The following is a 22,169-nucleotide window of genomic DNA, read 5'->3' as shown; positions in this document are numbered from 1 at the left end:
GACTCCTGTCTGGAAAAGAACCTGAAAAGTATTAATAATGCACAAGAATGTTACAAAATTTAATGTACAATATGGTAGAATCATGATGATTTAGATTTGAGGTCAGTATCAAATACTGCAGCCAGGCGGTACAGTTCAGTTTGATTGTCAGGGAATCAGGCCTGTGTTTGCCAGTGGTGAACATGTTCCTGGAATTTTGGGGTGAATTGGGGTGGAAAACTGTTCTCTACACTTAGAAGCACTTCTGATGGTTTGGTATGGGCAAGGTGGTATGGGCAAGAGTTTATGAATTCCGTGTAATAGCTAATTAGTGTAAGTTAACCAGCACAGCCCCAGGGAAAGTGAGTGACTATGTACTGACTCATGTAAGTATCTGTACCCTTTGGAATTCTTGGGCAATTTTTGTAAGGAACATTTCCAGAATATTAATACATGTGTTTTGGTGTGAGTTTTTAGTGTTTTGAGAGGTTTAACTAGTTATTTAATCTAAATTTGAACCATGGCTGAGAGCAAATGCATAGGCTTTCAACAGTGCTGCTTGCTATGGGATGAAGAAACAATACTTTCAAAAAACACACAAGAAAGGCAGTGTATGAATTTTCATCAGACAGCAGCTCTACATGACACACTTGAACTGCCATATCCCTCAGAAAAAAGTAGATTGCTGCCAAGCAGTTGGCAGAGCTTTTCATCCATATGATGACTGGTTTTCTCTAAGTTCTATTCATCATTTTTCACTGAAAATGGGTATCTTATGAACCAGGTTGGAATTTGTCCCCCGTGCATTTTTTTATCTTCTAGCCATCATGGAAATGAGGACGATAGTTAAGACAATGGCTCCAGCAATTCCACCAATTGCCATTCCCAGGATGTTTCCGTGGACCTGCCTTGACTGACACCTCTCACCGGTGAAGAAGAAGGCTTGTCCTGATGGGCACCTGGGAAAACAAAGCACAGATTCAGTGGATCAGGAGCCTTGTCATGCCTTCACCCCAAGGTCCTCCCATTCACTATCCCAGATGAGCAGTTCCCATTGGAGGGGTTCATGTCACAACATTCCCACTTTGTTAGGAGGTTATTTGCACATTCTGGAAGCACCACAGAATGGAGATTCTTTGCTTTATGCAAAGAAACCTGCCCTCCTGCCTGCTAGCTGGAATCAGTAACTGTGGTAAAGTATTTTATTTCTACTATTCCTTGAAGAGCTGGTGGCTTAGACCTCTGAGGTCTGTAACTCTGGATACTTTTTAGCTGCATCACTTGAAGAAGAAAGCCAGGACAAGGAGAGAGGAGGTCTGTGGTACCTGCAGCTTGCTTTTCCTTTCACATTCACACAGATTCCATCATTCTGACAAGGGTTTGGGTCGCAGGGGTCTGAAAGATAAGGCAGCTGGTCTTGACTGGACTCCATGTCCTGAACTGCTCTCTTCTGCCTTTCAAGAACAAGGCCTTCCATGAGGGAAGATTGCACAGATTTAACAGGAACTTCAGTGTTATTGAGGTGAATTATATCTTTAAAAAAAGGAGAAAGACATCAGAATCAGTAAATGATGCTATATGTAGCATGCCTCACATCAAGGGCTCACAGGACCAGAGGGTGCCACTTGTCCATTTCCCCTTTATAAGGCTCTTTCTGTACCACAACAACTCCTGTGTATTTAAAGCACAAGATGGAAAATAATACTGAAATTACAGAAACTAATTAGATAAATCTGTGATGGTCTGTGAGACTGTTCTATTTTGAAATAAACAGTGGGGATGGACTTTAGTATGTTAAGTGCTTAGAAATGGACAGAGCTACTGGTCAAGGTGCTTAAAGGTGTCTAAGAAGTTCACATTTCAAAACTCTAGTTTTGAAATATGAACTAGAGATCTGGTGTCATTTAGATCCCTCTTAACTCACAATCATTTTAGTCAAACTCACCTAGCTGACACTAGGACACAGAAATGCTTTTTAAAGTTGATCCCCATTAGAAGAGATCAAGAGTTGTTTAAATGCCTGAAATTAGAAGAATCACTTATTTTGTAAGGAGAATCAGGAAAGGAGTCCTTACCATTAAATTCTGCAAAAATAATCAAGTCATCATTCTTCAGGAAGCTTCTCCGTCTCATCTGGCTGTGGGATATGAAGTTACTCCACCCCCAGGCTACACTTCTGTAGCAATTGCATGACTCATCAAATTTTCCAGCAATTGATGGTTTATCCCATATTAGAGTTCCACTATCTGCAAAGAGGAAATGAGAACCACAAAGTTGTGCAGCTCAAAGTATGACATGACCTTTTCTTGCATCACTGCATTCAAGGGAATTTATGCTGTAAAGTCAAGTTCAGGTCTGAAATTATCTACCAAATGCCAGAGGAATGAACACAAATTGCCTCCTCATTGCTATCAGATAAGAGTTCCCTCCTGAGTAAGGACACTCCCCAACCAGTTTGTAAGTACCTATGGTTCAGAATTTAGCTGATTTTGGTAATTATTATGATTTTGTTAAACATATTAATATTTAGGGTTTAAAAGCTCCTCCTGAAAAAGTATGTCCTTAACTTCCACTAGAAAAAGTAGAAAGGGATGCAGATCTATGTGTAGTATTTTTTTCTGTACCAAACTCAGTTTTGTCCTATTATTCTTATTTCTATCATAGAATCACAGAAAAATTTGGATTGGAAGGACCAAAGATCATCTCATTCCAACTCCCTTCCATGGTCATGGGCTCCTTCTACTAGACCAGGTTGCTCCAAGCCCCATCCAGGCTGGCTTTGAATCCTTTCAGGGATGGGGCATCCACAGCTTTTCTGGGCAGCCTGTTCCAGCACCCCACCATCCTTACATTTTTGACCCTCACATCCAGCGCCCCTCACATCCTCACAGTAAAGAATTTCTTCCTAATATCCAATCTAAACCTGCTCTCTTTCAGTTTGAAGACAATTCCCTTTTGTCCTGGCATCCCATGCTTCTGTAAATAGTCTCTCTCCATTTTTATTGCAGGCTCCCTCCAGGTACTGGAAGGCCACAGTTAGGTCCACCTGACTGTTCAGCCTTCTCTTCTCCAGGCTGAACGATTTTGAATTAACACATCCATAAAAAAGGGTGAATACTGTGCATTCAGACCATGTAGGCTGAGGTTCACTGAGTATGTTGAAGTTGACTGAGCCTCCAAAATGCAGTTTAACTTTAGTTATTGTTTAATGACAGAATTCTGCAGCCTGCTGGCATTCCATCAACCTGCGGTGATAAGTCACCTATGACAATGGGCAAATCACAGGTAGAATGGGAATTGCCAGTTCTTGGGAAAAATCTATATTTAGAGTCAAGCTCAGATATCCCAGGGGTTGTTCATAATAACACCAACCTTATATGTGTCACTTTTCATGTTATACAATCTTCCACAGGCAGGAATTTTGAGTCACACACAAGGAAGATGTGCATGAGAAAGTGTCCCAAATTACGAAATATGGCCAAAGTTTCTCAGCTCTGAGTCCTACACTCAGTCCTCTCACTCAGATTCCTTGGCTGTCATTGTCAACATTCCTCCAGGCAGACACCACTTACCTGAGGTAACATGGTCCTTTCTAGTGGTGAAGCTTTTGCTCGAGGACATCCTTTTCAGGACGTCGGGGTCCTGGTCCAGCACTGTGAGCGTGGCCTGGCGGTTCAGAGCTGGCCACTCCAGAACTGCATCATTCTCTCCACTGCACAGGTGGAAGGCAATACGGGCATAGCCACTGTTTTGGTAGTTGGGCAACACGCTGATGCCAAACCCATAACCCTCAGGGCTGTAAAACCGAGGGCTTTCAATTAAGCTGATGGAGGAGTTCTCCAGGATTTTGCTGAAGTTGTGAATGACCCACACAGCTGTGGGACAGGGCGTCTCTGTCAGAGTCACATCATCAATGGCAATCCCACCTGATGAAGAGCTGGGGTCGCCCTTCAGTCCCTGGAAGAAGTAACGGAACTTCTTCTGAGCGTTGAGGGTTACGTGGGCAATTTTCCAGTTGGAGTCACTGTCCGCTTTGGTAAAAGGAAAGAAAAACATTACCATCAGTGTGATAAGAGATATTATGGAGCAACTTGCCCCTAGCCATCCATCCCAGCTGCACTGGGACAACTAGATCCCTTACAGAGTCCTGAAGGCTAGAGATCTTAAGTTGATATTGTGACTATAATGCATCCACATTGATTTGTCATCTAAATGCTTTGGACATGTTGTACAAGGAATTCTTGACACGTTATGGAATAACAGCCTCCAGTATAAAGGGCAACAGCCTAAGGGCTAAGATTAAACAAGAGGATGGGAATCAATGACCCAATGTGTTCTGACACTTTTTCATGGATTTATCTTTCACTGCAAACTTTCACTGCAGCCTGATGTAGGCAGGTTATGACCAGTCTTGACAGTGTTTTGACACATATGACCAGTGTTTTGACAACATAAATTGCATGCACCTGCAGTGGCTGAATTTGTCCTATTTAGCAAATCACCCAAAGTGGGAATCCAGTTCACATTTCCAAAACTGCATATGCTTTTATATTTCCAATTATCTAAAAACCAGTCTGGAATTCTTATTGACTGCTGGTATTTTACACCCGAACAGCCCACTCCTGAATCAGATAGCAGCCAGTGGAGACACAGTCAGTTAGTCCCCAGGCATTGCTTGAGGTCCTTCTCAATCACTGAGGGTAACATAATATTAGGAATGTTGTGACTTCTGCTGTGAAGCACCAAAATTTCATTATCACAACCCACAGTGTCTCTGCTAAATGTGCTCATATAACACCAAAATTCTTAGCTGTATTGCAAAATATATGGTAATTTTGGGAAAATTTTTTGGTTTCTGAGCCAGTCTTCTGTGTTCATGGGCATAGTAAGACAAGTCTACCCAAATATGCATCTTATTTCCAGAATTACCTTGAAAGGTTTGAATTTTCCTCATCTTGCGAATGTTCCCAGTGCCATCATCCTCTTTAAGCCAGATGATCAGCTTGTCAGAAGGGCTTCCTGTGGTCCTATAGAAGAACTGGAGGCACTGCTGAGTTCTCTTTGGATAAAGGATTCGTGACTCTAGGACTGCCACCTCATCTGCCTGGCCAGAGCTGGTGCTGAAGTACATGAAGTAGCCAGCATCTGGGAAGAAAAGGCAGTCTGTCATTTCCTGTTCACACATTTCCTGCAAAGCTGCATGGTGTAAATTTATCATTTCATCTACACTCTTTTAGTAAACACAAGAGTAGTACTTAACACGAACAATAAAGGAAAAGACATGTGACAACCATCCAAGACAGACTGGGACAAGAACAGGAGTAGCAGTTCAGTATATATATAGAACTCACAGCTGTCAGCTCATGTCAGTTTTGCATTGGTTGGTTTAATTGGAATTTGGATTCTTCAGGAATGTCAGATATATGAGGCAGAGAATTCAGTGTTGACCACAAGCAATTAGTAGATACTCTTTTTTACTTGATTTATATTGAAGATAATCTAAAAATGAGATCTTAGAGGCCATGTGCTATATTATCTTGCAAAGAGTAAGATAATTTCTTATCAGCAATAAAGATAATAAACAGGGTTGGACACTGTCCTGGCCTTGAACATGCAGAAGGTCTTTTTTTACAGCTTACCCAAACACTGCAAAACTCAATGACTCACCATAAGAAAATTATTTAAGAATTCCTGCTCCTCTATTTCCCCTTAAAATATTTGAAGTGTTCTTAACTTCAGTTTTGAAGTGTCGACTTTTAACCTCATATTTACAAGGATTCACCATTTGCACAACTATCATATCTTGGTATGACACAGAGTTGTCATGTCTTATCTGTGTTGTGTTGCTTTTTTGTTATTCAATTTAGTCAATGATTAAATTAATAAGTTAATATTTTAAGCTGTTGTGTGAAAGTTCCATGGACTCTTGTCCAAGATAACATATCTGAGAATCCCAGGATGGTTTGGGTTGGAAAGAACTTTAAAGATGATCTTGTTCCAACAATTATACCTGCAGCTGCATAAAGACAGTGCAGCTTCCTGCAGGGTTAGTGAAGGGTCTGGAGCTGTTTATCAGGTTCTTTCTAATCAGTCAGGAGAATTATCTTCCTTCCCTTCCACGTGGAAAGAATGCTTTAAACTCATATCCACAGAAACCTTGCCAGAGACTGCTCTATGCATTGTATGACACTTGGCCATCAGCTAAACTTATTTTAATTTTAAGTGCATTAAATCCAAGTATGATCACTCTTGCTCCAAGTGAGAAGAAGGACTGTGAGCCTGTTGTTGCAATTGTTATAGTAACAAATCCCCAGATGATCTAGACTCCACCTCCTTTTTTAGAAGAAAATCAAATAAAGGCATCATTAAGTACCTATGGCAATTAGAACATGGCCTTGGCAGACTGCAGCAGACTCCCTAAATGTTAAGCTGTACTTTCCCTCCTTCAATTTATCTGGCAATAAGTCAAAAACCCAGAATATCAAAACTGTCTGGGGAAAATAGGATCCATCTGTTAGAAACTTAGAATTTACCCCCACTTGAAATGATTGCAGAAGCAGTACTCAGAAAATGTCAGAAATTCCTGATACTGTCAATGACCCTTTGGAGGTGCCAAAAGGAGAGACACTCCCTACTCATGCAATTCATTTCTACACTCTAGAGATCCTCAGAGGCACCCACCCCTCTCCATTAACTCTTCAAAAAACATTGATACCTAATTTGTACTGAGTCACTGGATGTTAAAACCTAAGTGCACATTAAGTGCCCAGTTCAGGCAGATTGGATTTTATGTGATAAACTCAAAAACTCGGTTAAATTATCTTTTCCAATTACAATTGTGCTGTATGGGGTGAGAAAGAGGAGAGAAAGAATTAAGAATCAGCTGAGGGTTACAAGCATGTATTTCTAGAAAATATCAGGTTTTTTTTTTTTTATTTTGACATTAAAGAATATATATATATAATCAAGAAGATAAGCAAGTTATATTCTTGGGCCTGATCAGTAACTACCAGCATTATTAAAGGTTGGGTATCTGTTATTTCCAGTGGGAGTGTCACTTGCAGGGAATAAACTAATCCCAAGTGCAGAAAGCCAAAGGGTAACAAAGCACAAGTGAATGTGCTTTAGGTCAGGAGTCCTTCCCCCTCTACTGATGCAAAATTTACCACAGAAATAATTTTTATCTTGGAATTATGTAGTAGTTTACCCTGCCTAAACAAGGACAAATTAGGCTCTTGCTTTTTGGAACTGCCTGTTGGGATTTAATCTTTATTCTAAGCTGTAAACTAGCACCCTGTGGCAGTGACTGGGGCTCACTGCTCTATTTTTGAAATTGTCGTCCTTTGAAAAATGGTGAAATTACCATGTCAAAATAAAAAGTATCCCTGAACTCCTACGATAAAATCTTTGCAACATTCTTCTACTTCCAGAACTAGAATTCCACAAGCTTACCTTCCCATTTGCATTGCAAACACAACATTTATGAGCGGCTTCAAGTGCTGTTTGATTCTTATCATGAGGTAGTATTCTTATAAAGACTTTGGAAGTTGCAGCAAATAGTTTTCCAGGTTATATTTAAAAAGATCTCTAGTTAAGATTGTTCTCTGTCTCCTTTAATCTTGCTGGTATGGACAACATTCCACTAAATTGAAAAAGTTTAGCAAGAGTGGGGATGCAAACACTGTTTAGTCTTTAACAACTTCTCTGAACCTATCATTGTAGTCAACCATGGAGAAAACCCAGCTCAGGAAGTGTTTTGTCCCTTTCTTTTACCTCTGCACTGCCCAGAAAATGTGTGGTCCTCCTGCCCCATCAAGCTGCCCTGTTGGTGGACCCAGTCTTGGTCATGGTTGGTGCCCTGGATCATACCACAGATGTTTTCAAGCTCAAAAGAACACTGGTCCAAAAAGGTGTGAGTTGAAGCTGAAAAAAAAAAATACACACATGGTCACCTCAGAGTAAGCTATTAGCTCATTAAAATTACTGCTCTAATTTTGTGGGGGGTTGTTTACAGTAGTATTACCATTCTGTAGACAACCCTCACGTTAGCAGATGTGAGCCCAGTGACTCAAAAGAGGAAACATTTGATTCCTGAAGGGATTCCCTGGATAAAGACAACAATCTTTGACCTCTTTGCAGAAGGTTGATAAGCCCCATGTGGCAGTGACAGGTGGTGACTCTCTTTGTGCCTCTTTGCCAGCCTTGGTGTATTTAACCATCCCTTGGCTGAGGTTACTGTTCTTCATGGCAGTTCTCTCATTAATGAACTTGAGCTCTGTCCTTCAATTCCAAGCAAAGTCCACCTAGTTACCTTGGGCTGGTTCAGCTGAATTTGCCTGCAAGGTGATGCTTCTGCTGGCAGCACCGAGGGGACAATGACTTCTTGGTAACAACCATGATCAGTGATAACATCTTCAACCAGCTCAGCAAACACCTAAGACAGTGTGGGACTCTAGACCTAGCCCATCTCAGGTGCAAAATAATCTGATTAAGTCCAAGTGTTGGTAAAAGAGGACAAAGTGCAGTTGCACTCACCTCAAAAAAGCACAATAAGGCTGCCCACATACTACAGGTAGAACACAACCACAGGTCTGAACTCCTGGGAGCAGCATGGAAGAAAAAATGCGAATGGTTTGACTTTCCTTGACTAATTTTTACAAAAATAATGACTGTGAGAAGAGTCAAAAAGGAATGAGAAGCGAATAAACTGATTGTATTTATCTGCACACCACAGGTCCTGTCCCATACCTCTTCATGCACATTTGAGAAGAGTTTTTGTGAGTTTAGAGAGGTAAGGGAGGTGAACCAGCATGGCTCAAGTGTAACTAAAGAAACGGTTTGCCAAGTTTGAATTCTGACTTACTGCAGTTGTACATGCGATTCAGTCTTTCCAGGTCAATGGCACTGAGGTCTAGACGTTGTCCAATAATGTCATCAAATGCTGGTATCTTTGCTGTGATTGTGGGGACACTTGCATTTTTGTTAAATGAAAATGGTTGATAGTGCATCAATGATTCATAGTCATAGGGAGTGTTCAGATCAGTGATGTAGGTGTCATCATACTTGGCAAAATTATGCTCTCTGCCTGGTAAAAGAACAGAAAAGTGCTTCCTTTTTAGAGAAAATGGAAAGGAAATGGCATTAGCATGTCCCCTTGGATACAATTTTCTAAGGCACAAATCATATACCCAAAAGCAATTATTCCACAACAAAATATTAAAATTTAGCAAGATTTTTGTTTGTCATTTGGACAACAAAGCAGTGCCTTTGGATTGCAGTTCTGTGCTCTCACAGGTGACTTTGGTAAATTAAAAAATTAATATCAATGATCTGTAAAGAATGGGAAATATAGGAAGTTAGATTAGAATTAATAGGAATGCTTTAATAGTAATTATCCTGAAGGATTAACTTTAAGGATTAGTGTACTCCATTCCAGAATCTGTGAATATTGATGCAAACATTTCCCAGGATATTAGATCATATATGGAGAAGGAGAGGCCCTGAAACTCATAAAGGAGACAAATACAACAGCCCTGAACTGTCTTCATTTTCTGTTCTTCTTTGAAATAAATAGCACCCTAGGAATCTCTGGGGGAAAAAGAAAGATATTTTTACCCTAGATTTAAAATCTTGAAATGATATTTCTATTGAAATGGCTTTGGAAACATATTTTTCATGGTGTCTTGGTGAAGTAATTTGTCCTTAGAGAAAGCTTTTCATTATGAAGGTGTCTGCTAGGGCAAGGAGACAGAGCCATTTCACATGATTTGGTATAGAAGTAAAAAGAGCTTGCCAGCCCTTACAATTGCAAATAATGTTTTCAGAATATTTGGCATTCTTTTTCAAAGACAAAACAGCACATGACTGTGTTGGTGGGTAATTACACTTTCTCTGCCTAACAACTGCCCTTCGCTTCTGCAAATCACAAAGGTCTTCAGTTCAAGGATGGAGATTATGTAAAGGCTTGGAATTGTTTTCTTACAGAGACTTGAATTGCACTTTTTATCAAAAATAAAAAAACGCCCACCTCTTCTAGTCACTCCTTTTCAAACAAATCATTGCTGTGTAATACAGAATCAGATCTCACAGGGCACAACGGGAAAAACTGCCTAAGGATCAGAAGGACTGTGAAGAGTTTGAAATTCATAAAGCTCCTGAATGTGGTGATACCAAACCTGAAGGCAAGAATCTGCAGAGCCACACCAGGGTAGGAGAGAGCAGGACAGAGGCCTATTTCATATTTTCCATCTGATCTAATAACTTAAGAGTTTTTTTTCATGTGCCAAGTGAATATTTTCAGTTTCAGGAAAGCCTGAATCTCTGAATATAAAAACCCTTCAAATTTTGAAAGGATCCTTGCCTATAGGAGAGCTACCTCAAAACTCACCATCTAAATAAGTTTACAATTTGCATTACATGGTAAAAGAAAAGAGATTGAGAAAGGGGAATTGATTTGTTTAAAATAAGAGAGCAGAGCAGTCCAAGAGCCAATAGGAAATAAAAGTCCTGATTTCCAAGCAGGGCCTCTCTCTTGTGGCCTGTAAGAATGTCTGGGTTTCACCAGAGAAGTTGCACCAAAATTTCTTAATTTACAGTGATTTCAGGTGTGGCCCACTGTTTCTAAAATTCTATCTTTAAGAAGGTCTTTAAATCTAGAAGTGAAAATGGGATATTGATAAATCTACCCTTCGCAAAATCTACTTTGAATGTTAAAACCCACCTTCAATAATTTCATCCCACCAGATATTCACATAGTCATCCCGGTCCATCCTCGACTGCTCATGGTAAAATCCTAAAGCGTGCAGGATTTCATGTTCCACAATTGCTCTGTAGTCACACCCTGACCCAATTGAGAGGTTCTGTCCAGTCTGCAGGTCCCCCACCATGGACCAACACCTGAGAAAGAGGGAGAGCTTACTCTTTGTTCAGTAGTCTTCTCTGTATTTAACTTTTCAATCTGCTCACTGGATTTAGAGTAAGATTGTAGAAGTTTTTAATATTAAAGTAGTCACATAAATCATTATTTAGATGCTGACCATGTGCCTTGATACCCTAAAAATACTCTAGCCTAAAAGCAGACTAACCCTGCAAAACTATCACTCCATTACTTATCCTCCATGTCAGAGAAGCCCACCCTGCATTTTTGAGAGCCACAAAAGTTTTCTTGTGCATCAGCTGCCATTTGGCCAAGAAACATAAAACATACAATGTACATGGAAACAGAAAATTCATCAAAACAGGCTGAGTGTTTTTGCAATTACTTAGGGGAGAGAAAAGACCTAGGAGTATTTAGAACAGCAATATTTGATCCTTTTTAACAGCAACCATGCTTTGCATTGGCCAGAGGTGTGAAAATACATTTCCAGTATTAAGATCTTCAACACTGACTTGTCAAAAAATCATAGTGCTTGTAAACTTGTAAGAGAAGTGTCATAGGACACTCAAGGAAGAGCTGAAGGCAGAAACATGAACTTCTGGGAAAACAAAAAATATTCACAGCTGATAAAGTGAGAAGATTTTTGTGCTTTTCTACATTTTCCTTCAAAACATACTTAACTGTAGGAAATAAATCTCTTCAGTTCTTGAAAACTTGAACATCTGTGCTTAAAACCCTTTCAGATTTTGAAACATCATTCATTAAAGAAGAATTATGTCAAAACAATAGAAATATTACAGTAGATTGTCATTTTTTGTCTGATTTCCAAAAATTTCCAGACTTAAATTCTAGCTATTTGCATTCACATTCTTGGTAAGTTAAAAGGATGTACATGGGGGTCTCCATCAAAATGGAGAACAATCCTAGATGGAAAAGTGGAAGTAGTTAACAAAAACCCAGGGATGCTGGGATTCACCTCCAGACCTTATTCTCTAAGTACAGTCAGAACAGGGAGCAGCTGCTTGCAAGCTCTTTGTCTAAGAATGTAAGATGAGTTGACTTCCTGGTGGCCTTTTTTCCTCTGCTGACACCAAACCTTTGGACTGCTGAAGTCAAATAGAACGAGCACCCAGCTGATTCTACACGGCAAAACTAAACAGAAATAGATATTACTCTCACCCATCTTGTTTGCTAAAGAAAATGTAGGTTCTTTCTCCTTCATATGGCTTGAAATCAATGCAGGACTTCAGGCGAAACATTTCAAATGCCTGGAGAATGACTGCTTTGGCATTCAGATCTGGAAAACAAGGACAGAACTTTTGATATATTGCAGTTTTTTTACCTTGGAGAAGTAAGAGATGTACAGATATACACATGGAACCAAAGGAAAAATTATTGAAAAGAGAAATTATTGAATTTGATTAAATTGTGGTTTGCTATGTTAGCTGCAGAAGAAAAAAAAATAATTTTAACATAAACAAGACTACAATAAGTAGTTATTAGTGAAGTTTAACATTTTTAATTTGAAATGGTTCTGAAAAAGGCAAATTTTTATCACAGTGACTGCAATACACATAAGAATTGGAGATAAGATCTGAATAAAGTGTCTGTATTACCTAGGTCATCACCCAGAATATAGGGAATGGGAAACTTCCATCTGTAGGTCTCATTTCTTAAGGCATTTCGCTGATTTTTCTGAAAAAGGAATTAATAGCTGGTGATGCATCTACTGTAAATGAGCCGATTTGTAGCAAAAATACAAGCAACAGAAAGCTTTTAATTACTTACAGGGAGCAAGATATCACCCTGAAAGAGGTCCAGTCCAGCAGCTGAAATGCAATTTAATCAAAGATAGTAGGAATTAATTTAAAATGCATTTTATTTAATAAACCACATTGAACCTGCTTATACAAAGTTAATGTCCTTGGGCATCTTCAGAAAACAAACAAGGACAAGCCTCTATACAGTGAGATATAGGTAATAACAAAAGTAACAGCAGTTTCTAGTTTCTGCACAATATTTACTTCTTGGCAATGTCTGCCTTTGTGGTGGCACATAATCCATGGTCACCTTTGATGAGCCCTGCTTGCTCTCAGGCAGTGACAAGAGTCGCACAATGGGACAGTGGTCAAAAATCCTCTAAGTTGTTTTCCATGTTTGCAAACTTTATAAAAATCATATAGAGGTGGGCAGAAAATGCAGCTGGGACTGCAGAGTCCTTCCAAATCATACAGTGTTTTTCTGCCTGAGCACCATGGGTCTGTTTGAACTTCAGAAACAAAAGATATCTGCATCCCTTGTTTACAGAGAGTTACAGTCCTGGGAGTATTCAAGTGTCACAGAGAGAGAAAGGTAATTCTGAGCTCACTTGACTTAAATTCTCTTGGCACCATGAGTTACCTGACCATCAGTCTCCTTTACAATACTGAAAATTCAGCATTATCCTCACGACTCCTCAGGCTTAGTAAGAACTTAGGCATGAACTCACCCAAGTTGATTTGTGGAATGTCTTTGAATATTTCACCAGCTCCAGCATCTGCAAGACAGTCAAAACATAAAGTGTTTGGATGTGGTGGCTCACAGCAAGTAGAAGGACATGCTTCAAAACTCAAACCAGCTCACACAGCACTTACCAGCTACATCTGAGAGGTGTCCAACCTGGAGGAGAATAGAATAAAACCAGTATAAGGTATGAGATGCCTCTGGACTGAGAGGAGTCTGAAGAAATCAGTTTTTTACTTACAGAGACTGGAGAACCATAGACAGAACATAGCAGAAGTGTCAGGCAGAGTGGGAAGATGTAGGACCCCATTTTTGCAGTGGGAACAGAAGCTGGCCCCTCTCATCTCTGGCAATATATAGAGCATGTTGCTGAGCTTTCCATGGAGCATCAGCCAACCAGCATCAGACTTTCCACCTTTGAAACGTTATTATAACAGATTTTCTCCTGGATGGCACCTGATGGCATTGGTCTTATCAGCTACCTAAGTTCACTTGGATGAGCATAGCAGAGAGGAATGTGGTAACTTTATGTCTTCAGTGCCGCTGGTAAAAGACCCACCCAGACTTCACGTAACACCTTCTTCATCTGGCCCAAAGTTGCTGACTCCTTCCCCTGTGTTTGTTTTCTGCCAGCATTACGATCTTGACTGCACAGGAGAATAGCCAAACTCTTAAGCAGAATTATTCCAGGTTTATAGCACTCCAGTGCCATTAGAATTTGGCCCAGTGCTGCTTTCAATTAATAATTACATTGCATTGTAAAGATTAGAAGTAAGTGAGATACGATTATGAATGTTTTTCCCCAGCTGATGCCATCCCAGAACTGATGCTCCACACACAACCTGCCACTGTCTGTCTCCAGAAGCTGTTGCTTATAGCAGTAATCCTTGGCCTTCCATAATTCCACACTCTTTTTCTGCACCTTGCTATCGTCTTTGTCAGGGACATGGATCAAGAAGGACTCCACAAATCTGTAGTTTGCTGTGCATCAGTATTCCCACAGCTCCCATGTGCCCTGGAGCACCTGAGTGTCTTTAGCTTAGGCATGGAATCCTGCTCCTTGATTTCACCTCTGGAATGGAAGTGAGGATGTTCACCTCTATGTTCAGCAATAAGATAGGAAAGGGCTTGGTGCCATGACACCACTGTCCATAGCACATGATGGAGAGCTCGAGTTAAGTAGGTTTTGAGTAGGAAATGGACCTATCCTAGAAAGGAGTCAGTCCTTCAACCTAAGCAACATATTTTTCTCTAAACAAATCAAAGTATGAAGCTATTCATGAGAGATAACACAGCAGAGGAAAAAGTACAGAGATCTTTTTTTGTCTGGAGAAGAAGGGCCCCAGAGCATTATTCTTTCACCTAACATAAATGAATATTCTTCAATGCTTTCTTTTAGGAATTATTGTTTCTGACACCTCAGCTGAACAGGACACACTACTAGTAAAATAAGCAAGTCTTAATATACATCATGTCAAGACTGTTTTCACAGGCAAGCAGAGAGAGTCAAAACACAGCACCAAGACCATATTTCCAGATGTTTGGCGGTGGATGTGAGAAAGGAAGCAAAGAATTGAAGGAAAAAGCAGTCTGAAAAACACTTGGGTTTTAGTACCCTTAACTTTAAAATAACTCAAGAACTTAAAGAGGATGTCCAAAGATAAGTCATTCTGAGGGCATATATTTGTTTTCATAGATAGGTATATGGGGGTCTCTTGGATTGCTGTTAGGCACTGGACTAGGCTCTAAGGTCTCCTTTAAGCCTTCTCCTTTCCAGGCTGAACAGCCCCAGCTCTCAGCCTGTTTCCATAGCAGAGGGGCTCCAGCAACAGTTTCATTTTGTCCTCCCTGGAGGGCAGTGCAAGCACATTATTCCATTGGTTGCAGTTCTGTAAAAAACTTGATTATGGGAAAATCTGTTGCTCTTCCACTCTGGGTAGTACAGCAGGTGTCTTTTGGTGTCTTACACCACATTGTGTGAAGTGCCCAAAATGGCTGTGCATCAGTAATCCCACAGCCCAGGGCAGATCCACTCTAGATTCCTGGACACAGGCACTACTTGGTGTTACTAAATGCAGATAATACCTTTTGTTAATCTGCTAGCACTGGTTTTAACTCCACTGTAACACAGATAAACTCAGAGACAGAAATGTAGCTGAAATTTATGTCCTTTGTAAAAGCAAGAATGAAAACTAATGCCTCCCGAGCTGGAAAAACTGTCATATCAAAGTGGCACCAAATACATTTTTAATAAAATAATTACCCATCCAGGTTGTCAATTTTTAGTTGTCTGTTTCCCTTTGCAGGGCTTGAAATCAACACAAGACTGAACTTCTCAAATGCCTCCAGGTTAACAGCTTCAGCACTCAGATCTGAAATACACAACAGAGGATAACAACAATGGCTGCTCTGTTTTTAAAGAATTACAAAATTCTAGGTAGAAAGAATGAATAAGTGTACATTAAAAATAGGAGCATATATAAAAAATATCTGCGTGGATGAATGAGCAGGTGGCTGTTAGCAAAATTCCCTGACTGGAGTAATTTTGGCAAAGGTCATAGAGAGATAATCTTTTTTTAGGTAAACTGATAGTGCTGAGACAAACAAACTGCTTTTAGAAATCCAGGGCATTGTTCAGGTACCATTGGAAAATTTTATTGCGTATTATGTAATCTGAAATGTTGTCAACTTTGAACTCTGGGCCAGGAAAAAAGAGATACAGAGCAGATACATGTGATTTTAAAAGAAATTTACTATTTATTTTTACTCCTGTGTTATTCAAAATTCAAAAAAGTGTCTAAAATCAGATGGCAACAAGGATAATGTTCTGAACTACTTAGAAAATATTTGCATATCCTCTCGGTGTACTGAGCTAGGACTGGTAGGAAGAGACAAGACAAAAAGGGTAGACCAGAACAAAACGAATGTTTTTCAGATTGGGATTCCTGACTTGTTTACTCACCTCACTGCCCTGGCTGTGCTGTGCTGAGTACAAACCCCACTGTTAGTGACCATCATCAGTGACCAAGGGGCAGAAGAATCCAGATCCTGAAACATGACGCTGATCAAACAGGGATCCATCTCAACTGCAGAAAAACATCTCCGCTGTTTGTGTCACCCAACACAGCCCCCCTGAACCAACATTCAAATAGCCAAGAGCGACACTGGTCCCAGGTAAGAGGATATCCAGCACATTTACATCCCTGCACCTGCCCTGCTCCCCACAGCAGCAGCACCAAAATCCCCCCCAGCAGCAGCAGCAGCAGCAGCAGCAGCAGCTCTATAAAGCTCCTCTTGGCATCCCTGACACTCCACCAACAGCAGCCACTGACCTGCCTCAGCTTCTGCTGCCACAGCCCCCTTGGCCAGCACAGCTCTGCTCCCCAGCTCGCAGCATGGAAACTTGTTACTCTCCACAGCAATACAATCTCACTTCATATGGGGCCACAATTGTGGCCATCATCAGCCTGGAGGCATTTGCTGGCATGTGGATAAATGCTTTCATCGCCTGTGTGCTTTGCATTGGCTGGGTGAAAAAGAAAATCTTGAACTCAAATGAGAAGATCTTGCTGCTTCTCAGTTGCACCAGGATTTCCCATTTGTTTTCCACAGGGATATATTACTTTCTTGCTGTAATTTATCCCAAATACTTTTATGTTCAACCCATACTTCAACTACTTTCATTTTTTACAAGCTTTTGTAATTATTCCAACTTGTGGGTTTCAGCCTGTCTTTGTGCTTTTTATTGCATAAAAATTGCCAATTTCAGGAACAGCTTCTTCATCTACCTGAAAGTAAAAATTGACAGGATGGTGCCCTGGCTCCTCTTGGGATCAGGGATTTCAGCCTTGGCAATGGGCATCATTTCCTATGACCTCATTGAAACTGTGCAGAGTAACAACCTCACTTTCACTTGCCTCGGAAATATTTGGGAAGAAAGTATCAGAATGGATAAACATTTTTTCTCTGCTTTGTTTCTCGCTGGCTTTGGATATGCTGCTTCATTCCTGGCAGTCATCTTTTCTGCTGTTTTCCTCCTCTTTTCTCTCTGGAGACACAAACACAAGATGCAGACAAACTCCATGAAGGACCTCAGCATGGAAGCCCACATCAGAGCCATGAAATCGATTCTCTCCTTCTTAGTCATGTACAGCATCAACTTTGTATGTTTGATCCTGACAGTAATTGATGCCATGAAGAATGAAAATGCCATGACACTTCTTGTATCCATATATCTGTGTGCTTTTCCAGGTGTTCATTCCCTTATTCTGATTTGCAGCAATCCCAAGCTGGAAAAGGCACTTCTAGAGATTCTCTGCTGTATGAAGTGCACGTTTTCCATGAAGTAGGAACTATTGATAAAAGCGGGAGCCCATACCAAATGTTTACCTTTCACTTTAGAAGAGAAGTACTTAAATTTTTAATACAGCTCTACAGGCATTATACATGATACTGCTGTTCACAGTTCAACATCTCAGTTAAGAAAATGTCATTCATATTTTTGAGCTAAATTTTTGTGAGTTAAATATACTATTATTGTATCTAGATTTAGCTAAATCTTTGAGATACGTTTGTGGTATTAAAAAAGTCAATTAGCCCTGATTGGAGGAATGATGCCAAACAGCCTGTGTGGTGAAGGGATTAATGTGGGCATGAGAGTCTGATGGTGTGGTGATGGATTATCAGGCACAGGTACTTTACCTCTTCCTGAGCCCGGTGGAAGAGAGACTGATGCTAATTAAATGTTCAGCCTCTGCCCAACACTCAGCCTCTGCAATCTGAACCCTTGGTAGCCCTCATTTCCATAGCAGCTGGCTGCCCACCACCATTTACCATGGCAGCAATAGGGTATTTTGACTGCAGCCTCACCGGCACTTCTCCCAAAAGGATAGATCTGGCACTTGGAATCTTCCCTGGCAGAGGATGAGAATATGACCCCCACTGAGCAGGACAAACAGGATTGCTTTGCTCTCCTTCCCAAAGCAGGGAACACCACTTTGGTAAGATTTCCTCTTCTGACTGTTTCACTGCTGAAATTCTGTTTATAGGCCTAACTGATGGTAAAGTTGAGCCTAATGAATAATCCATAACTCTGCAGGTTTTCTTTCTGTGGTTCTTTTTAAACTGATAGCTCTGTGTGAACATGCTGACCCCTGTCACTCACCAGAGCTGGTCACTGACACACTAACAATGAGGCAGGAAAGGCCCCAGGGAGCTCAGGGGGTGCAGAGCCCCCTTCCCACACCAGCCCTGCTCTGTGTCCTCTGTGCCCCACTGCCTGCAAGGACAGGATTCCCTGCTCCGTGTGACTGCTCCCCTGGCCACTTGCACTTGGTGATGAGTTTGCCTTTTCCCAGTGCACTCTGACTCACTGAAATCCCCAGGAATGCAGGTCTTTTTGCGCAAGGTGCAGCAGAGAATGAAACGACAGCCTCATCTCACAGTGACCCACAGGCAGATGTACGGGGTGCCTGGGCCAGGAACTGCAGCTGGGGGCCTGTGGGGTCTCAGTCATTTGAGGTCAAGGCTGTCCCATGCCAGCAAGAGGCAGTTCTTGACCCTCCAATGGACCCACCATGGGACACTGTTCAGCCCATCAGCAACACTCATGGCTTCTCTGGGAAAAGAGAGTTTAATACAGGACAAAAACACATCCCAGCAGTGAGGAGTGAGTAATACTGTCAGAAACAGTCCTGAAGAATAGGGCTAAGGAAGGGAGGGGAGAGGTTGGTCCATGTGCAGGAGAAAGAATTGCCCTGCAGCCTGTGAAGAGGACCATCGTGAGGCAGTTGTGCCCTGCAGCCTATGGAGGTGTGTGGTGGAAAGGAGATCCACCTGCACCTCCAGCAGATGTGGTCCTGTTGGAAGTAGAGATGGCTCTGTAGAGAAAGATGGGTCCCAGAGATGGGTCCCATCTTCCTTTGGGAGTACCATGGGAACACTGGGTGTCTGCTGACACTTGTGGCTCTTTTCATCTAGGTGGAAATGGTTTGGCTCCTCCTCCCTGGGTAGAGCATCTCACAATGGGATGATGAAATGGGCCATGTCCTTGGTGAGCTTAAATGGCCCATTAACAGAAGATATCCCCTGGGAAGGTGAACAGAGTCAAGAAGCAATGCCCCACCCAGTTTTAACAGCTGGCTAGTTATCAGAAAGGGAGCTGCCCCCTCCCTCCTGAAGTTGAAACAGATAAAGGAAAAACACCTCCCCCAACGAGTTTCAACTGATGGAATAGAATGAACTTTTTATTTTTGCTACAGAACCCAAGACGTATGGTAAGGAAAACTGCTCTGGGTCACATTCCAAGTCTTTCTGATTGCCAAAACAGGTGCCATTAGGAGGATGTGATACGAATATTCACGTAACATACTGATGGCACCTCTATCCCACAGAAAACATGGCTATCATCATTCTGAAGAGAGAACATGCTGGTAGCTCATTTCCTGCAGCCATGGAGCTCTCTCTTGAGGTTTCCTTTTATTTGGTTCCACCACAGCATCAGATGAGATCTCCTTGGTCTTACTGTGGTCCTAATGTGCAAGGCCCAATGTGCCAGGCCCTGGACTAACCCAAAGGGCCTGGCCAGTCCATGCCCTGCAGAGCCTAACACAGCTTGCCTGTTCAAAACCTCACAGCTTTCAGGGTCTACATTAATTTGGAAGCTTTAGGGCACTGCAGTGTGGGGGAAAGTCAGCATGGCGCTATCCTTAAAAACCTTCACTTTCCAAACACATGAGAATGGAATTCTGGCACAGAGAGTTGTCACAAATGTAACATTTTGCCTCCAAACTAAGCCTATAAAATTTTCCAGCTTTACTTTTGGTGTCTCCTGTCAGCTGCCCCACTATGTGGCTCTTCACTCACTCTTGAAGCAGTGCCATTGTTAAAACAAACATGGATTTCAGTGACGCTGTATGATCCAAATTAACTCCATTTTCCAGCATCCAGGTTCACTTTGGCAGCATGCAGACTCTCAGATTCAAAAGGAAAATGAGTCCCCTGACTGTTCTCTGCTGAGCACAGCCAGGGCTCTACATGATCATCAGAGGCGAGCAAAGGACAGAAGAACCCAGATCCTGAAGCCTGACACTGATCAAACAGGGATCCGTCTCAAAACCACAACACTTTCCACTGCAGAAAAACACCTCCGCTGTTTGTGTCACCCAACACAGCCTCCCTAAACCAACATTCAAATAGTCAAGAGTGACACTGGTCCCAGGTAAGAGGATATCCAGCACATTTACATCCCTGCACCTGCCCTCCTCCCCACAGCAGCAGCACCAAAATCCCCCCCAGCACCACCAGCACCAGCAGCAGCTGCAGCTCTATAAAGCTCCTCTTGGCATCCCTGACACTCCACCAACAGCAGCCACTGACCTGCCTCAGCCTCTGCTGCCACAGCCCTCTTGGCCAGCACAGCTCTGCTCCCCAGCTCGCAGCATGGAAACTTGTTACTCTCCACAGCAATATAATCTCACTTCATATGGGGCCACAACTGTGGCCATCATCAGCCTGGAGGCGTTTGCTGGCATGTGGATAAATGCTTTCATCGCCTGTGTGCTTTGCATTGGCTGGGTGAAAAAGAAAACCTTGAACTCTAATGACAAGATCTTGCTGGTCCTCAGCTGCAACAGGATTTCCTATTTATGCTTCTCATGGGTAAATAACTTCCTTGCAAGAATTTATCCTAATTACTTTTATGTTCACCCCATACTTCAAATACTTGCATCTTTTGCAACCTTTTCAAATTATTCCAACTTGTGGGTTTCAGCCTCTCTTTGTGTTTTTTATTGCATAAAAATTGCCAATTTCAGGAACAGCTCCTTCATCTACCTGAAAGTGAGAATTGACAGGATGGTGCCCTGGCTCCTCTTGGGATCAGGGATTTCAGCCTTGGCAATGGGCATCATTGTCTATGACCTCATGGAAACTGTGCAGAGTAACAACCTCATTTTCACCTGCCTTGGAAGCTTTTGGGAAGAAAGTATCATAATGGATAAACATTTTTTCCCTACTTTCTTTCTCATTGGCTTTGGATATGCTGCTTCATTCCTGGCAGTCGTCTTTTCTGCTGTTTTCCTCCTCTTTTCTCTCTGGAGACACAAACACAAGATGCAGACAAACTCCATGAAGGACCTCAGCATGGAAGCCCACATCAGAGCCATGAAATCGATTCTCTCCTTCTTAGTCATGTACAGCATCAATTTTGTGTGTTTGATCTTGACAATAATTGATACCATGAAGAATGAAAATGCCATGACACTTCTTACATCCATATATCTGTGTGCTTTTCCAGGTGTTCATTCCCTTATTCTGATTTGCAGCAATCCCAAGCTGGAAAAGGCACTGCTGAAGATTCCCTCCTGTATGAAGCGATCGTTTTTCAAAAAGTAGGAACCATTATAAAAGTGGGAGGCCATAAAATTGATGATCTTTCTCTTTAGAAAATAAGTAATTTAATTTCAAATGCACCTTTCCAATCATTGTAGATAATTCTGGTGTTCAGGCTTCAACTCCTCCGTTTAGAAATTAACTTTCATATTTATTGAGGTAACAATAGTATGTTTTTAGATGGACATAAATCTTTGAGTTATATTTTTATTATTTACAAATTAATTTAGCCCTGATTGGGGGAATGATGCATAACTCCCTGTGTGGTGAAGGGATTAATGTGGGCATGGGAGTCTGATGGTGGGGTGATGGATTATCAGGCACAGGCCCTTTGCCTCTACCTGCATTTGGTGGAAAAGAGAGTGATGCTAATTAAATGTTCAGCCTCTGCCCAACACTCTCAGCCTCTGCAATCTGCACC

At 41.5% G+C, this 22,169-nt stretch overlaps 3 protein-coding genes and 1 long non-coding RNA gene across 4 annotated transcripts; 3 read left to right on the top strand and 1 right to left on the bottom strand.

Moving 5' to 3' along the window:
• Positions 1–12: 12 nt before the first annotated feature.
• MEP1A (meprin A subunit alpha) lies at positions 13–13,667 on the bottom strand. Its single transcript, XM_066314681.1, has 13 exons — positions 13,599–13,667; positions 13,344–13,431; positions 12,644–12,684; positions 12,472–12,550; positions 12,035–12,152; positions 10,700–10,875; positions 8,843–9,064; positions 7,753–7,902; positions 4,909–5,124; positions 3,548–4,010; positions 2,055–2,221; positions 1,305–1,512; positions 13–938 (listed from the first exon to the last, which is right to left on the bottom strand). Exons 1-13 carry the CDS (start codon positions 13,665–13,667, stop codon positions 791–793), a joined length of 2,145 nt encoding a protein of 714 aa, XP_066170778.1. The 3' UTR covers positions 13–790.
• LOC136358720 (uncharacterized) lies at positions 2,204–7,383 on the top strand. Its single transcript, XR_010743157.1, has 2 exons — positions 2,204–2,436; positions 4,903–7,383. It is a non-coding gene; the product is annotated as an uncharacterized lncRNA (long non-coding RNA).
• A 3,085-nt stretch (positions 13,668–16,752) lies between the features above and the next one.
• LOC136358360 (taste receptor type 2 member 9-like) lies at positions 16,753–17,706 on the top strand. Its single transcript, XM_066314289.1, has one exon. It carries the CDS (start codon positions 16,753–16,755, stop codon positions 17,704–17,706), a length of 954 nt encoding a protein of 317 aa, XP_066170386.1.
• A 3,091-nt stretch (positions 17,707–20,797) lies between these two features.
• LOC136358359 (taste receptor type 2 member 116-like) lies at positions 20,798–21,751 on the top strand. The gene has a single exon (XM_066314288.1). The coding sequence runs from the start codon at positions 20,798–20,800 to the stop codon at positions 21,749–21,751; it is 954 nt and encodes a 317-aa protein (XP_066170385.1).
• Positions 21,752–22,169: the final 418 nt, after the last annotated feature.

This window comes from Sylvia atricapilla, chromosome 3, assembly GCF_009819655.1.
Source record: "Sylvia atricapilla isolate bSylAtr1 chromosome 3, bSylAtr1.pri, whole genome shotgun sequence".
Lineage (NCBI taxonomy): Eukaryota > Metazoa > Chordata > Aves > Passeriformes > Sylviidae > Sylvia > Sylvia atricapilla.
The sequence above is the reverse complement of the archived record's forward strand: the minus strand, read 5'-3'. Positions and strand labels throughout refer to the sequence as shown.

What these genes read in the sequence shown, in the direction of transcription:
- MEP1A (XM_066314681.1), bottom strand. Translation starts at nt 13,667, where the DNA reads ATGGGGTCCTACATCTTCCCACTCTGCCTGACACTTCTGCTATGTTCT. An exon ending in AGGGTGATATCTTGCTCCCT is followed by an intron (nt 12,551 to 12,643) that starts GTAAGTAATTAA and finishes TTCCTTTTTCAG; the next exon opens with AAAAATCAGCGAAATGCCTT. An exon ending in TATTCTGGGTGATGACCTAG is followed by an intron (nt 12,153 to 12,471) that starts GTAATACAGACA and finishes CTTGTTTTCCAG; the next exon opens with ATCTGAATGCCAAAGCAGTC.
- LOC136358360 (XM_066314289.1), top strand. Translation starts at nt 16,753, where the DNA reads ATGGAAACTTGTTACTCTCCACAGCAATACAATCTCACTTCATATGGG.
- LOC136358359 (XM_066314288.1), top strand. Translation starts at nt 20,798, where the DNA reads ATGGAAACTTGTTACTCTCCACAGCAATATAATCTCACTTCATATGGG.